General features: G+C 44.9%; 1 protein-coding gene across 1 annotated transcript; it reads right to left on the bottom strand.

Moving 5' to 3' along the window:
* Positions 1-555: 555 nt before the first annotated feature.
* Positions 556-11,573, bottom strand: ZBTB2 (zinc finger and BTB domain containing 2). Its single transcript, XM_024200389.2, has 3 exons — positions 10,273-11,573; positions 5,881-6,063; positions 556-3,496 (listed from the first exon to the last, which is right to left on the bottom strand). Exons 2-3 carry the CDS (start codon positions 6,051-6,053, stop codon positions 2,134-2,136), a joined length of 1,536 nt encoding a protein of 511 aa, XP_024056157.1. The 5' UTR covers positions 6,054-6,063; positions 10,273-11,573; the 3' UTR covers positions 556-2,133.
* Positions 11,574-11,976: the final 403 nt, after the last annotated feature.

Below are 11,976 nucleotides of genomic sequence, written 5' to 3'. Positions count from 1 at the left end.
GAAGATATCTGTATACACCACTTATTGGTGTGTAAGAAGAGCTAATTTTCCTCCTTTGGGTGCACTTCAGATAGTGACCACCAGAACCAGTGAAGATCAAATTACAGAAAAGTCATACTATCAGTTGAAGCCCCTAGCAGAGACAAACTGTCAGCACTGAAAGTAGGGAATAAACAATAAGACATAGCACGAGATTATTTTGATATAGTATAGCAATTCATAGGGGCACGCATCATCCTTGAAGGTTATACTGTGCAGTAAATTCTTAGTTTATTTTAGTTCTGTCAGTCTATCAGAACAGTACTAAACTTAAGGTTCAGGTGGTACTTTTGCTCTAAATCCACTATTTTTAGGCAGGTGTAATTTTCTTAAATAAGCCATTTGTTTGCTTATATGAAAGAGTTTTATTAACATTTCATGCTTCCTACAGCTTTTATATTGCTTCAAAAAGAGTCCTGTTGAACAGATCACAAGCCAATAATCTTTGATCAGACTCAAAATAAATCACATTCCATTTAATTCAATTTTTATTCAATGAAATGATGTATAAAAACTTACAAATCTGAGAACTTAACTATACACAAAATAGGATGATACTCAGTTTAAACATATACACAGAGCAGAGCTATGGTTTGTGCCTTGCCCTTCCCCCCTCCCCCCCACACTGCCTCCGTTTATGGTGGGGCACTTACTCTGCCTACATAAGCTTTCCTATTGGCCCAATGACTGATCAGTGGGCTTCCTTACTGCTGTCAGCTTAGTTTTTAGCCTACTGGCAAAAAATCCAGGCATCTATAAAAAATTAAATATAAAAATCAGCAACTTGATTTTAAATACAAAGATGCAGTGCTATCCTGAGCAATAGCTAATGCTATGGTATTTGCCCTCCCAGCGTTTGCATACTTTGCCTTGGAGTCTAAAGTAATGGGAATCCCTTAAACAATAGAATTCACTGGCCAGCACTGCAGCTTCACTTTTAAAACAACCATGATCCATAGCCACCTTTCCCTCTGTCCGCTGCTAGAAGGGGACTATATTAAACAAAGGGCCAAATCTTTTTCACCTTAACTCATGCAATTAGACCCACTGAAGTCTGAGACTACTTGTGTGAATAAGGTGATCAAGTCTCCCCTCTCCCCTCATATCAGGAATGACTCGGATCTATTGCTACAGCACATGTAAATGCAGCACTGATAATTGCACAGTGCTCGCTAGTATGCAATTTCTCTGTTCTCTAGTTTCCTCCATGTCTTGGGTGACAGCACTAATTATATTAATTTCCATTCAAACACGATAATAAAAATGCACACATCCTGGGGCAGTTTAAATTTAATTTAAAAATAAGGGTTGTGTAAAATGGCTTATCTGTCAAATAACTAAAATTTATGGACCTTTTTGGTTGAACTTGAAAGCAGATGACCAATTGTTTAGATAGGGTGTGTGCATTCATTTACCTGTATATACCAAACACACAAACACACACGCTTTCTATATATACATATAAAAAGATTGCCATCACATCATTATTACTGCTACTTTAGTCAAAGTTGACTAAGTAACTACATTTTCTTGAATGGACATAATGTCAATGATGATACCTGAAATACATACCCCAGGGAATACTTGAGGAAAAACTAAAGGCTAAAAACAAAGTTTCCTGGGTTCACTGTGAAAAGTTTTAAGCCTTTTTTAGTTATCTTACAGAGTTTGTACATGTAGCTCTAGAAAGTACGCTGCATCATCTGCTATTTCTTCTCAAAAGGAAGACTTGTTACCAGAGAAAATAATTATAATTAAATATATATATATTCTTCGTTTACCAAAATGGTATTTTATTTCTCATTACACACTTCATTGCATCTAAGTATGCATTTAAATAATCTAAAATCTGTTTAAAATCTATTTAAATTTGAGTTTACTAGTACTATTGACGAAGTTAGCTGAATTCCCTCTACACACTTTCCTTTGTATTAAAATCAATTATGTTGGGGCTTGAGGCAAAGGCCTTTTATTTATTTATTTGTGGGAGGGGCAAGATCAAATTTTTTTACCATGCCAGTGTAGTTCTGGTTGCAGGGGGAGTATTAGTTTGATACAAATGACTGAACTTTAAAAAATTGATAGGTTTCACCTTCAGTCTAACAACACTGCTTCCTGCTCCTTTTTGATGGAGGTTAACACTGAGTTATCAGTCTCTGTAGCTTCTGTGTCCTCACTACCTAGCAGAATGGATCTATCTTCTTCTAGAGCAAAGACAGAGTTTTGATTTTGGCACGAATGTTTGACCACTTCATTGGGAGTTGAAAATGTTTTGTCACACAAGTTACATTTGTAGGGCTTGTTGGTCTGTACTAACATGTTGTCCATTTGACTGCCTTCCTCAAAAGTACACAGTTCCAGAGTCTGTTTGTCCACCATAGTATATGTATCCATGCTCTGATTTAGGCACACATGTCTGGCTGCTTGGTTGGCCCTGCAGAAGCTTTTGTCGCAAGTGCTGCACTTGAAAGGTTTGCCAGTATGTATGTACATATGCTCCCTCCAGTGGCTTTTTTGAATAAATTTGCGTCCACAGATGGAACATTCATACTTCCGTCTTTTAACTTCTCTTTCTTGATCTGCCTGCTCCAAGTTGTCTATGTCTGCAATGTCTGATGGTGGTGGTGTTTCTGCCTGCTGCTGTCCATCAATTATTGGGGAATCTGAGATCTGTTGCAGCTCACTGTCACTAATCATTCCCGCTTCAGGCACTTCCATGGCATCTTTTTCAGCTGCATTGTTACAAAGAGACAGGGAAATGCTACTTTCTCCCTGTTGGCTTGATGTGAAGGGTACTCCTGTGTGGATCTGGAGGTGCTCACGCAAACTGCTTCGCAGATTGAACCGACGACCACAGAGGTGGCAGGCATAGTATTTTGGGAAGCTTCCATTCCTTTTCATAATACTTGGCTTGACATGTGCTATTGTGAGTGAAGCAGGCTGTTCATCTGAAGAAGATGCTTCCATGTTGGCTTCCTCCTCTGGAGGAGAACTATTACCAGCAGTGGAAACCAGTTCTGGAGACAGTGAAGACTGCAAAGGGTCAGAAGTGGTCATATTTGTCCGGGTCACTTGTGGCAGACTTGAAGCCAACTGTGAGAGCTGTGAGCCCTCAGACACTGGTTCTTGGCTCATCCTGGAAGGCTGTGGCCTTGATTCTCGCCCAAGTTTGTCAGTTGCTGAGGTAACTTTAGTGGGATGTCTTGCCTGGTGATCTGCAATTTGAATGCCATATAAAGAAGAGGCTAATGGAAAAACTTGATCTGGATGAGAAAAGGTACCCTGACTGGCAAGGCTGGCCTCTTGAATCAGTGGATATGCGTGCAGAAACTTTATTCCCTGTTCTAATCGAACTGGGTCAATGAGCTGAGGTGCCATCTTCCCAGTATACATCAAATGCAAGAGATAGCTGAAGATATCTGGCTGTATGTCAGTTGCTTTCAAACGGACACATTCACTGAAAGAAAAATAATTGTTTAGTAAACAATGAGATAAGGAAAAATCTCTAGAATCTAATCTAGGTTATTCAATTCTGAATAAAAAATAATTAGTGTTATATGCTTGAAATACAAACATAAAATTTATTACAAAATTTATTTGCTTTTAAAAATGACCTCCTCATTTTAACTGAATTTTAGGTCATATGTGCAGGAACCAATTCTTGCATTTATGCAGCACCATAACTAAACATAACACTTCTACAAGTGCCAGGCAGAAACATAGGGAGATTTTTGAAACACAGGGAGAATCACATTTGTTGTTGTTAAATTATAAATATGTGAATGCTAAAAGTGCAAGTGTAAAACAATAACCTATAGTCCCCATAGTTCATACCAACCTGCAATTCCAGTAATGATTAGTTTTGCTTGGAAAGAGAGGGTGTAGCTTGTCATAAGAGACATGGTTTGTAGATGGGGCAAAAGGCATTAATTTATTTGGCCAATTGAAAAATGGCAATCTTATTCTCAGTAAACCAACTGCTTTGAAACATAAATGTGTTCTGACAGACCCTAAGATAATAATTCTTTTCTGCTGTTATGAAATTGCTGTCCCACACAATATATTCTGCAGTTTACAAGGATGTGTTTTTTCCCACTAGTCTTATATTAAAATCTTGCTAATGGCTAGATTAAATCCTATCAAAGCATTCTTACTTACAGACAATTCACTTTAAGTGGCGGATTGCTAAAACAAGAAGTGTAATTTGCACATTGCAAAGCACTGAAACAATTGGGAGCTTTTATTCATTACTGTTTCATTACATCAGAGGTCACTATGTGGGTTTCAATGTACAAGATGAATATTAATGAAATTCAAGAATTTGTCAATACAAAATTTGACACATGCTTTTGAAACTAGATCATGCTACAGCCAATGTTTTCTCTTTAATTTCCCAGCCCTTTTTTGGTTAAATGCAGTTACATTTAGGCCATAATCTTAAGAAGCTGTTTTCACATGTATACAGCACAATATTACAATTGTTTATAGGATTACCTACTGCTGACTCTAGGTAGGAGGAGATTGGGGAGGAGACAGTGGGGGGCATGATAAAGGGGCAATGGATTAGAAGGGGTAGGGCCTGAGGGCAAGGACTTTGGCATGGAGCCATGCTACCTGGTCTTGGAATGAAGGGCTCTGGAGAAGGGAAGCAAGAGGTTAGGAGTCGGGGGGGATGAAAGGAACGCAGGGGACTAGAGGGACAGCGATAGGCAGAGGCTCTTATTCATGGTAAACTTTAAATGCTTAATTTTCTAGATAGAAGACATTAACCATTTAATCAGGGGTACAGTCCTGGTTTTTAGGGCTTTTTTTTAAGTGCAGGTACTCTGCCACTGCCACCAGGAAGCTTCTGTATAAAATGGCATCGGCCATTTGGCATGACCTCACCCATACAGTGAGTGAGGTCAACAGTGCTACAGAGTATGGGAACACTGTTCCCACAGGCTCCTGCCCCACTACCTTCAATCTGAATAAGAGGCTTCCATCTCTCCATAGTCCGCCACTCCCATTTTTTCCCCAGGTATAACTTCCGCCTCTCCAGTTCTTGTTAAAATATGCACCTTGATGGGTGTTAGAACTATCTGAGTTGGCTCTCTACCTGTGGACCTTATATACCAGATTCAAAATTTTAGTGCTAGTTCAAAAAACTTTAAGAGTTAAGGTTGAACTTGTTCACTGAAGTCCAGCTAACACCCAATAACAATACTTGCTTTTCAAAAATTCTACCCTTAAAACACCCCCCACAAAAAACCATTTTTTTACAATGTCTGGAAATAAACAGCTAAGGGATGCAGCCTGTGCTCCACTGCCATGTAATGCTTCATTGTTCACTATCACCCCTCCAAATCTTAACTTTGTAATATTTTTGCAATTTTTATGGAGCAAAGATAAAAAACAAATCTCTAACCGATTTTACAATGCCATTTCTCACACTCTCCCAGTAATTAGTTACTGGCTCTTGGGTATTCTTTTGCAGATTTGAGGAGATAAAGTTAAGTTTGGGTGGATGACAGTGACCAAGAACTACAGTGGAGACGAGGCTGGCTACCTTAACTATTCACTTCTAAATATTCTAATATGTGTTTGTTTTTTAATGGTGAAGAATTTTTGTTGAAGTATAATATTAGGTTTGGAGGTTAGCTGGACTCCAATGAAACACAATTTCAACCTTACCACTTCTTGATGAAGTTCCTTGTTTGCAAATAAGAATAGATTTCGGGTTCTCTATGAATATTAATAAAAAAATCAAATGAACACTTTTTTAATGCTTCAGAATGTAGCTAGACTTTTTTAGCCAACTTAAATGAATAACATTTTAACAGTCAACATTTCTATAGTTACCTGGTCTGATGAACAAACAACATCTTAAAGTAGTTGGAGAAAGAAGCAAGGACAGATTTGTGCGCCTTGAAGTAGACATCACCAATAGCAACCGTGCAGTCACACAGGAAACCAAACTCCCTCTGTGCATTTAGCTGCTGTAGCAGTATAAGTCCGTGGTTGGCCAGATCCATTTTTTACACGCTGAAAAGCAAATGACATTTATGTAAAAGTATTTACTTAACAGTAGATGTACATGAACATTCTTTTTCAATATACGTTGTGCTTCTACTGCACCTTTCATGCAAGAGTATCAAGGTGCTTTATAAACAGTGTCTTTTAATTAGGTAAATATCCCCATTTTATAGAGGGTTGACTTATTTGCTCAGGGTCACATAACAAGTCAGTGGTAGAAATAAGGGTATTAGAGTAGGAGATATCTAAGAGATAAATATACACAATCCAAGAGAGGGGAAAGAGAGACAAAAGAAAGATGAGCAAGAGATGAATGAGTTTATTTTTACGGGGAGATTGTATTGAGGTTTTTTGCTATTAATTTAATTATTTATATAAGTATAGTCTGGTCAGTTGGTAGACCTTTATCTCCTCAGGATTTCAATCACCTCCATCAATACCTCAGTGTGGGTAGAGGAGATCACTGACACACATGTGTAAAAGTAAACACCTACCTGCAGGGCAACTGAAAATCCAAACAGGGCTTGGAAAACCTCACTTGCCCAGGGTGAGTGGTAATTTGGAGCAGGCAAGAGGAGCCAGGGATGTTATACTTGCTGACTCTTTCCCCTGAGGGCAAACCTGTGAGCAGCAGCAGCTCAGAGGTTGATGCTGTAGTAAGGGGGAGGCAGAACAGGAGCAAAGCAGTCCAGAGGTGCCATTACTGATTTTGTTCAGGATTAAGGAGGTGAATGCAGGAAACAGTGCAGTAAAGAAGCAGCTCAGGAGCTGCTATTACTTTCTCAAGAGTTAGAGGCAGAGTAGGGAGTGCAGCATCCTCTAAGACCCAATGTCTTTAACTTTTGGGATGGGGGACCAAGAAAGCCTTTGAGTGGATGAGTGCGTGTGTGAGTGTAAGTGAGTGCGTGGGTATGGCGGGAACGATAATGGGAAGAAGAAAATGAGTAGGGATAAAGTACAGGAGAGAGACTTTGGAAAGAAGGGAGAGATGGAAAATAGAGAACAAAAGACAGTAGGAAAGGGAGGAATGGGTATAAAGCAGTGGAATGTGTAGGAAGGAAAACAAACATCCACATCAATTAAGAAAAACATACATGATCTATAGAGGGATGGTGGTGTAGGTATTTCACCTTAGCTAACAGGTTTAGTCATTGGAGTAGTAGGTATTAGATATTTTTCAAACCTGCTGAAGGACCAAAGCATTATAACACTTTGTGACTGCAATTAGCCACCAGGCTGCTTGAATACATTGCACTGACACAGAAGTTCATATGAAATATGATCACCTCATAAACAAACTAGGGAAATATAATGTAGATGGAGCTACTATAAGGTGGGTGCATAACTGGTTGGAAAACTGTTCCCAGAGAGTAGTTATCAGTGGTTCACAGTCAAGCTGGAAGTGCATATCAAGTGGGGTCCCACAGGGATCAGTTCTAGGTATGTTCTAGGTCTGGTTTAGTATCTTCATCAGTGATTTAGATAATGGCATAGAGCAGTGGTTCTCAAACTTTAGCAACCCAAGGACCCCCATTTTGATTTTAAAATGTTAATGGACCCCCAAACCTCCCACTCAGCCCCAGCCCCTGTCCCCACTCCACCCTTTCCCCTCCTCTTTCCACCCCCTCCCCCAAGCACACCTCCTCCCCCCCAGCACCTCCTGCACCCTGCTGAGTGCAGGGGACTGGACTAGAAGATCTCTTGAGGTCCCTTCCAGTCCTACAATTCTATGTGTAAAGTGAGTCAGGAGTGGGGAAGAAAGAATGCAGTGTACAAAAGACAACTTTGTTACGAACACTACTGCTTAATAGGAAAAAAATTAGCTTCCCATCATCATAAAGGCCATAAAGCACACAAGTTGGCATTTGATATTTGTGGCTCTGCAAATATAATAGATCAAATAAATTCTCAAAAGTAAATAACAACAACAAAGCACATTCACAGTTCAGGTTCCAATCCTGTAAGGTGCTCCACTCAAGTAGACTCTGTGACAACATGGAACACTTTGCAAGATCAAGCCTTCACTTTTATGCAATATTTTTGTGAACATCTCAGGATTTACAAACTAATTGGGGCTGGGTCCAGTCTGTACTTGGATAGAAGAACTTTAGGTGAGATAGAAGGTAATAATGATCCAGGTGGTGGTGGCATCTGTTAAGAGGCACTCTTTATTTACCTTTCACTACCTAAACTGGTCCTGGATACAGTATTGTTTCCTTTTCTAAACCGTAGAGTCAAGGTGGCTATTGAACAGCTATTATATTCCATCCCAGAGCTGGCTAAATTAGTATCCAGGATGACAAGATCTCAGTATGTGTGTACACTTATCACTTTTATGGGCACTCAAAAATGATAAAGTGTTTTAGAATCAAAGGCACTAAAAACTAATTCCATTTTCACACTCACCCTGGTGAAGGGGAAAAGAGTGAGGAAACAACCTATTTTATTTTGTTTTTAAACAATATCGAAGTTGTTTTCAGCCTAAGAAAATTCAACTTAGTGATCATATAATAAAGTCGTGAAGTATAGCTAAATAAGGCTGATATAATAAATCAGTCTAATAATACAATTTTGTATTTAAAACGTTTCCACATGGAAATATCTCTGTGCTTAGTATTATGGAGAAGATCCTATTACTAAGTTGCTGGCAGCATAGCTTGGATGGGCTACTTTGTTCCGCTGGTGATCATTTCTAAAGATCAGTTTTTGAAGTCATGTAAACTGAGTAACAGATAAAAACCATAATTCACAGAATTGTCCCTTTGCAAACACTTAAGTCTGGTATGGACAACCAAAATATAAAAGTGAAAAATGAGGTCAATTTAATTATAAAGAGAAAATCATGACAAATAACCGTAAAGAAATGAAATAGGGACGGGGTTGCTCTGGTAGCAAGTTAGGACGTGGGAAATCTCTCACCGATGGAAGGGCTGGGAGACTGGAGACTCTCTCAAAAGGTGCCATGGGGTAAGGCTGGTTTGCTCTATTAGCCAGAATACGGTAAATACCTTATTAAAATCTGGCCACTACCTGAGCCCCCGCCCCACGCCAGCCGAGCTGCCCCCGGGCTCACGCTAGCGGTGTGCGGCTGCAGCGCCTGGGTAGGACACCAGCAGCAGCTCCCGGAGCGGAGGCAGCGGGGCTCTGGCTGGGCAGTTCTCCGCGCCCGCCCCACCCAGCCAGGTCCCTGCCAGCCGGGCCCCGGGGTGCCAAGGGGCAGCTAACGCGAGTGCTTGGTGCCAGCGGCTTATTTCCGCCATGGGGGTGGCGCCGCCAGGCCCCGTCGGGCCGGGCTGGGAGCGGCCTGGGCCTGCAGCGTGGAGCCCTCAGTAGGGCTGGGCCCAGCTGCTGGGAGCTCAGCGGCACAGCATTCCCCTCCCCCAGCCCCGCGGGCAGCGGGCTCTGGCGCGCGGCGGGGGTGGAGTCTCGCGGCTGCTCCTCCACCCCCTCAGGAGTCACGCTCGGCCTGTGGCAGCGGGGACTGAGGACGCCTTCTCATTGGTCGCCGAGGCGGAAGGTTGAGTGGCCGCGCGCCGCTCTTACTGGCTGGGCCCCGCCCCCTAGCGCACGCGACGCGCCCTCCACGCGCGCACGGACGGGACGGAGCCGGCGCAAGCAAGACGCAGCGCGAGCGGAGCCGCCAGGGCGCGCGAGACGGGATCCACCGCTGCCGCCAGGGCCGCCCAGCCTGCTGAGGAGAAGCAGACGGAGCCGCCCCCTCCGCTTCGCGCGGCTCCCTCAGCCCTCGCCCCTCCCCCACGCCGGATGTCGCCGCAGGGGGCCGCTCCGCTTCGGGCGCGAGGGGCGGGGAGAGAGCGCGAGGGCCCCAACCGACCGAACCGAGCCCTGCGCGGGCCGAAGGGGGGAGGGCGCGCGAGGAAGGAGACAATCTCCCCACTTCCCCGCGCGGCCCCCATTCCCCCTCGCCCCGCGCGGCCTGGATGGAGCGGCCCAGCCCGGCCCGGAGGCCAGGGAGCTCCGGCGGCGCCAGGCGCTGCTGCCGCCCCCTGTCCCTCGCCGGCCCGGCCGCCGCTGCCCACTCCAGCTCCCGAGGCTCCCGCGGCTGGCCCGGGCCCGCTCCCCTCTCACACAATGGCGGGGGCCGGGCCCAGCCGCTCCCGCCGGAGCCCGCGTTCTCCCGGCTGGCTCGGTGCGGCGGGGATCGGGCACGTGGGAGCGGCCCCGGCCCCCCTGCGGTCTCGGGCGCAGGGCGCTCACCTGGGGGCTCGGGCCGCTGTGGCGCCTGGTCCCGCTCGGGCCGCCGCCGTCTCCGCGCCCAGCAGCAGCAGCAACAACGGAGTCAGCGCGGCGGCGGCGGCGGCTTTTCCTGTCCGGTTACGTTAGGGTCACATGACCGAGAGCGGAGCACAGAGGCTGCAGCGAGGAGCCCCCGCCGGGGGGGGAGGGGAGGCGGCGAGCGCTGGTGGCGGCAGCAGCAGGAGCCACCCCGCCCCTCCCCTCTCTCTCTCGCGGCGCCCAGCACAGGCCGCACCGGGCCGGGGCTTCCCGTTCAGCCCCTGCTCCGAGCCGCCAGCCACAGCCCCCCCCCCTCCCCCGGCCGAATGGGGCCCCGGAGCCAGCCCTACCGCGCGTTATTGTTGGGGAGCTGCCCCTTTAAAAACCGGCGGGGGAGGTGAAGCCCGAGTGTAGTTTTCCCCAGCCCTAACCACATCCTGCTGCTGAGGGCGCAGCCTGCTCCTGGGGAGGGGGATCCAAGGCCTGGCTCATGTCGGGGCCTGTTTCAGACACAGCAGACCAGAGTGGCCTGCTTGGGGTGGAGCAGTGCAAAGCCACCGCTGTTCGGTGCCACACACCCACTTCATATTCCAAAACTCCCTAGACCTGCCTAAAAGCCACTTTGGACTTGCTCTTTCTTTCTGTGGGGCTCAGCCAGTGAGACCACCTTGCGCTGCGCAGGAGTGCCCCTCCGCCAGGGTGGCATCTTCAGAATTATACTTGAAACTGGGTGTGGATATTAAACTGAGTTTAAAATGCAGTTTAAAGTGCCCACTTAAACCTTGTCTACATTATTAAAAATACCCATTGTCAGCACTGGGCAGAACTGATCCAGTGCTGGATGTGGTTTAACGGTAAGTGTAGCCAAGGACTATCTGATCAGCACCATTTCAGAATCCACGGTAAAGTCTTGGTTTGGTTCTGCTCATCGGCAACAGGCACCTTTTGCAATAAAACAAAGCTTTAAGATGTATCTAGATGGTTTTATCTATTGCAAGTGGTTGTGCCCTTGCTCAGGTCGCATTGGTTAATGTGGAAGTTGATATAACATCTGTTATAAACGGGATGGTAAAGACCTGTCAAAGCAGAAACTACAGAGTATAGTAGGCTTTACTTTAGTGCTGGGTTTTAAAGGTACATCTACACAGCAGTTAAATACTTGTGGCTGGCCTGTGTCAGCTGATTTTGGCTTGGGATACATGGCTGTAAAATTATTCAGGCTTGGGGCTGAAGTCCAAGCTCTGGGACCCCGCTAGGGGGGAAGGGTCCAAAAGCCGGGACTCCAGCCTGAGCCCAAATGTCTACACTGCAATTTTATAGCTCTACAGCCTGAGCCCTGCAAGCCCAAGTCAGCTGACACAGGCCAGCCTTGGGTGTTTAACTGCTATGTAGACATATCCTAAGAGGTTAATTTAGGTAAGACAGGTTTTATATTTCATAGGACTGTCAAATACATAAACTCTGCAGTCTAAAATATTAAGTTAAAACATTGCTCAAGTATAAATGCAGTTGGAATGTCTTAGTTCTTCATACTCTGTCTGTAGTTTTAAAATACTTCTAGTTTTAAAAGTTTAGAAAATCTTTCATAAAAGTTTGCTCTGCAGCTTTTACACTTGTGACTGTGCCCATTTCTTGTAGTGGGAGGGAAGGGAGAGGCAGTACTGGAGTGAGACCTCATCTTACTAA

Source organism: Terrapene carolina, unplaced genomic scaffold, assembly GCF_002925995.2.
Source record: "Terrapene carolina triunguis isolate 2854851 unplaced genomic scaffold, T_m_triunguis-2.0 Scaffold85, whole genome shotgun sequence".
Taxonomy (NCBI): Eukaryota; Metazoa; Chordata; order Testudines; family Emydidae; genus Terrapene; species Terrapene triunguis.
This window is presented reverse-complemented; position numbering and strand designations above follow the sequence as displayed.

Coding starts and splice junctions, on each gene's coding strand:
- ZBTB2 (XM_024200389.2), bottom strand. CDS start 6,053: ATGGATCTGGCCAACCACGGACTTATACTGCTACAGCAGCTAAATGCA. Junction 3,497..5,880: donor TTGTTTGTTCATCAGACCAG/GTAACTATAGAA, acceptor TTTTTCTTTCAG/TGAATGTGTCCGTTTGAAAG.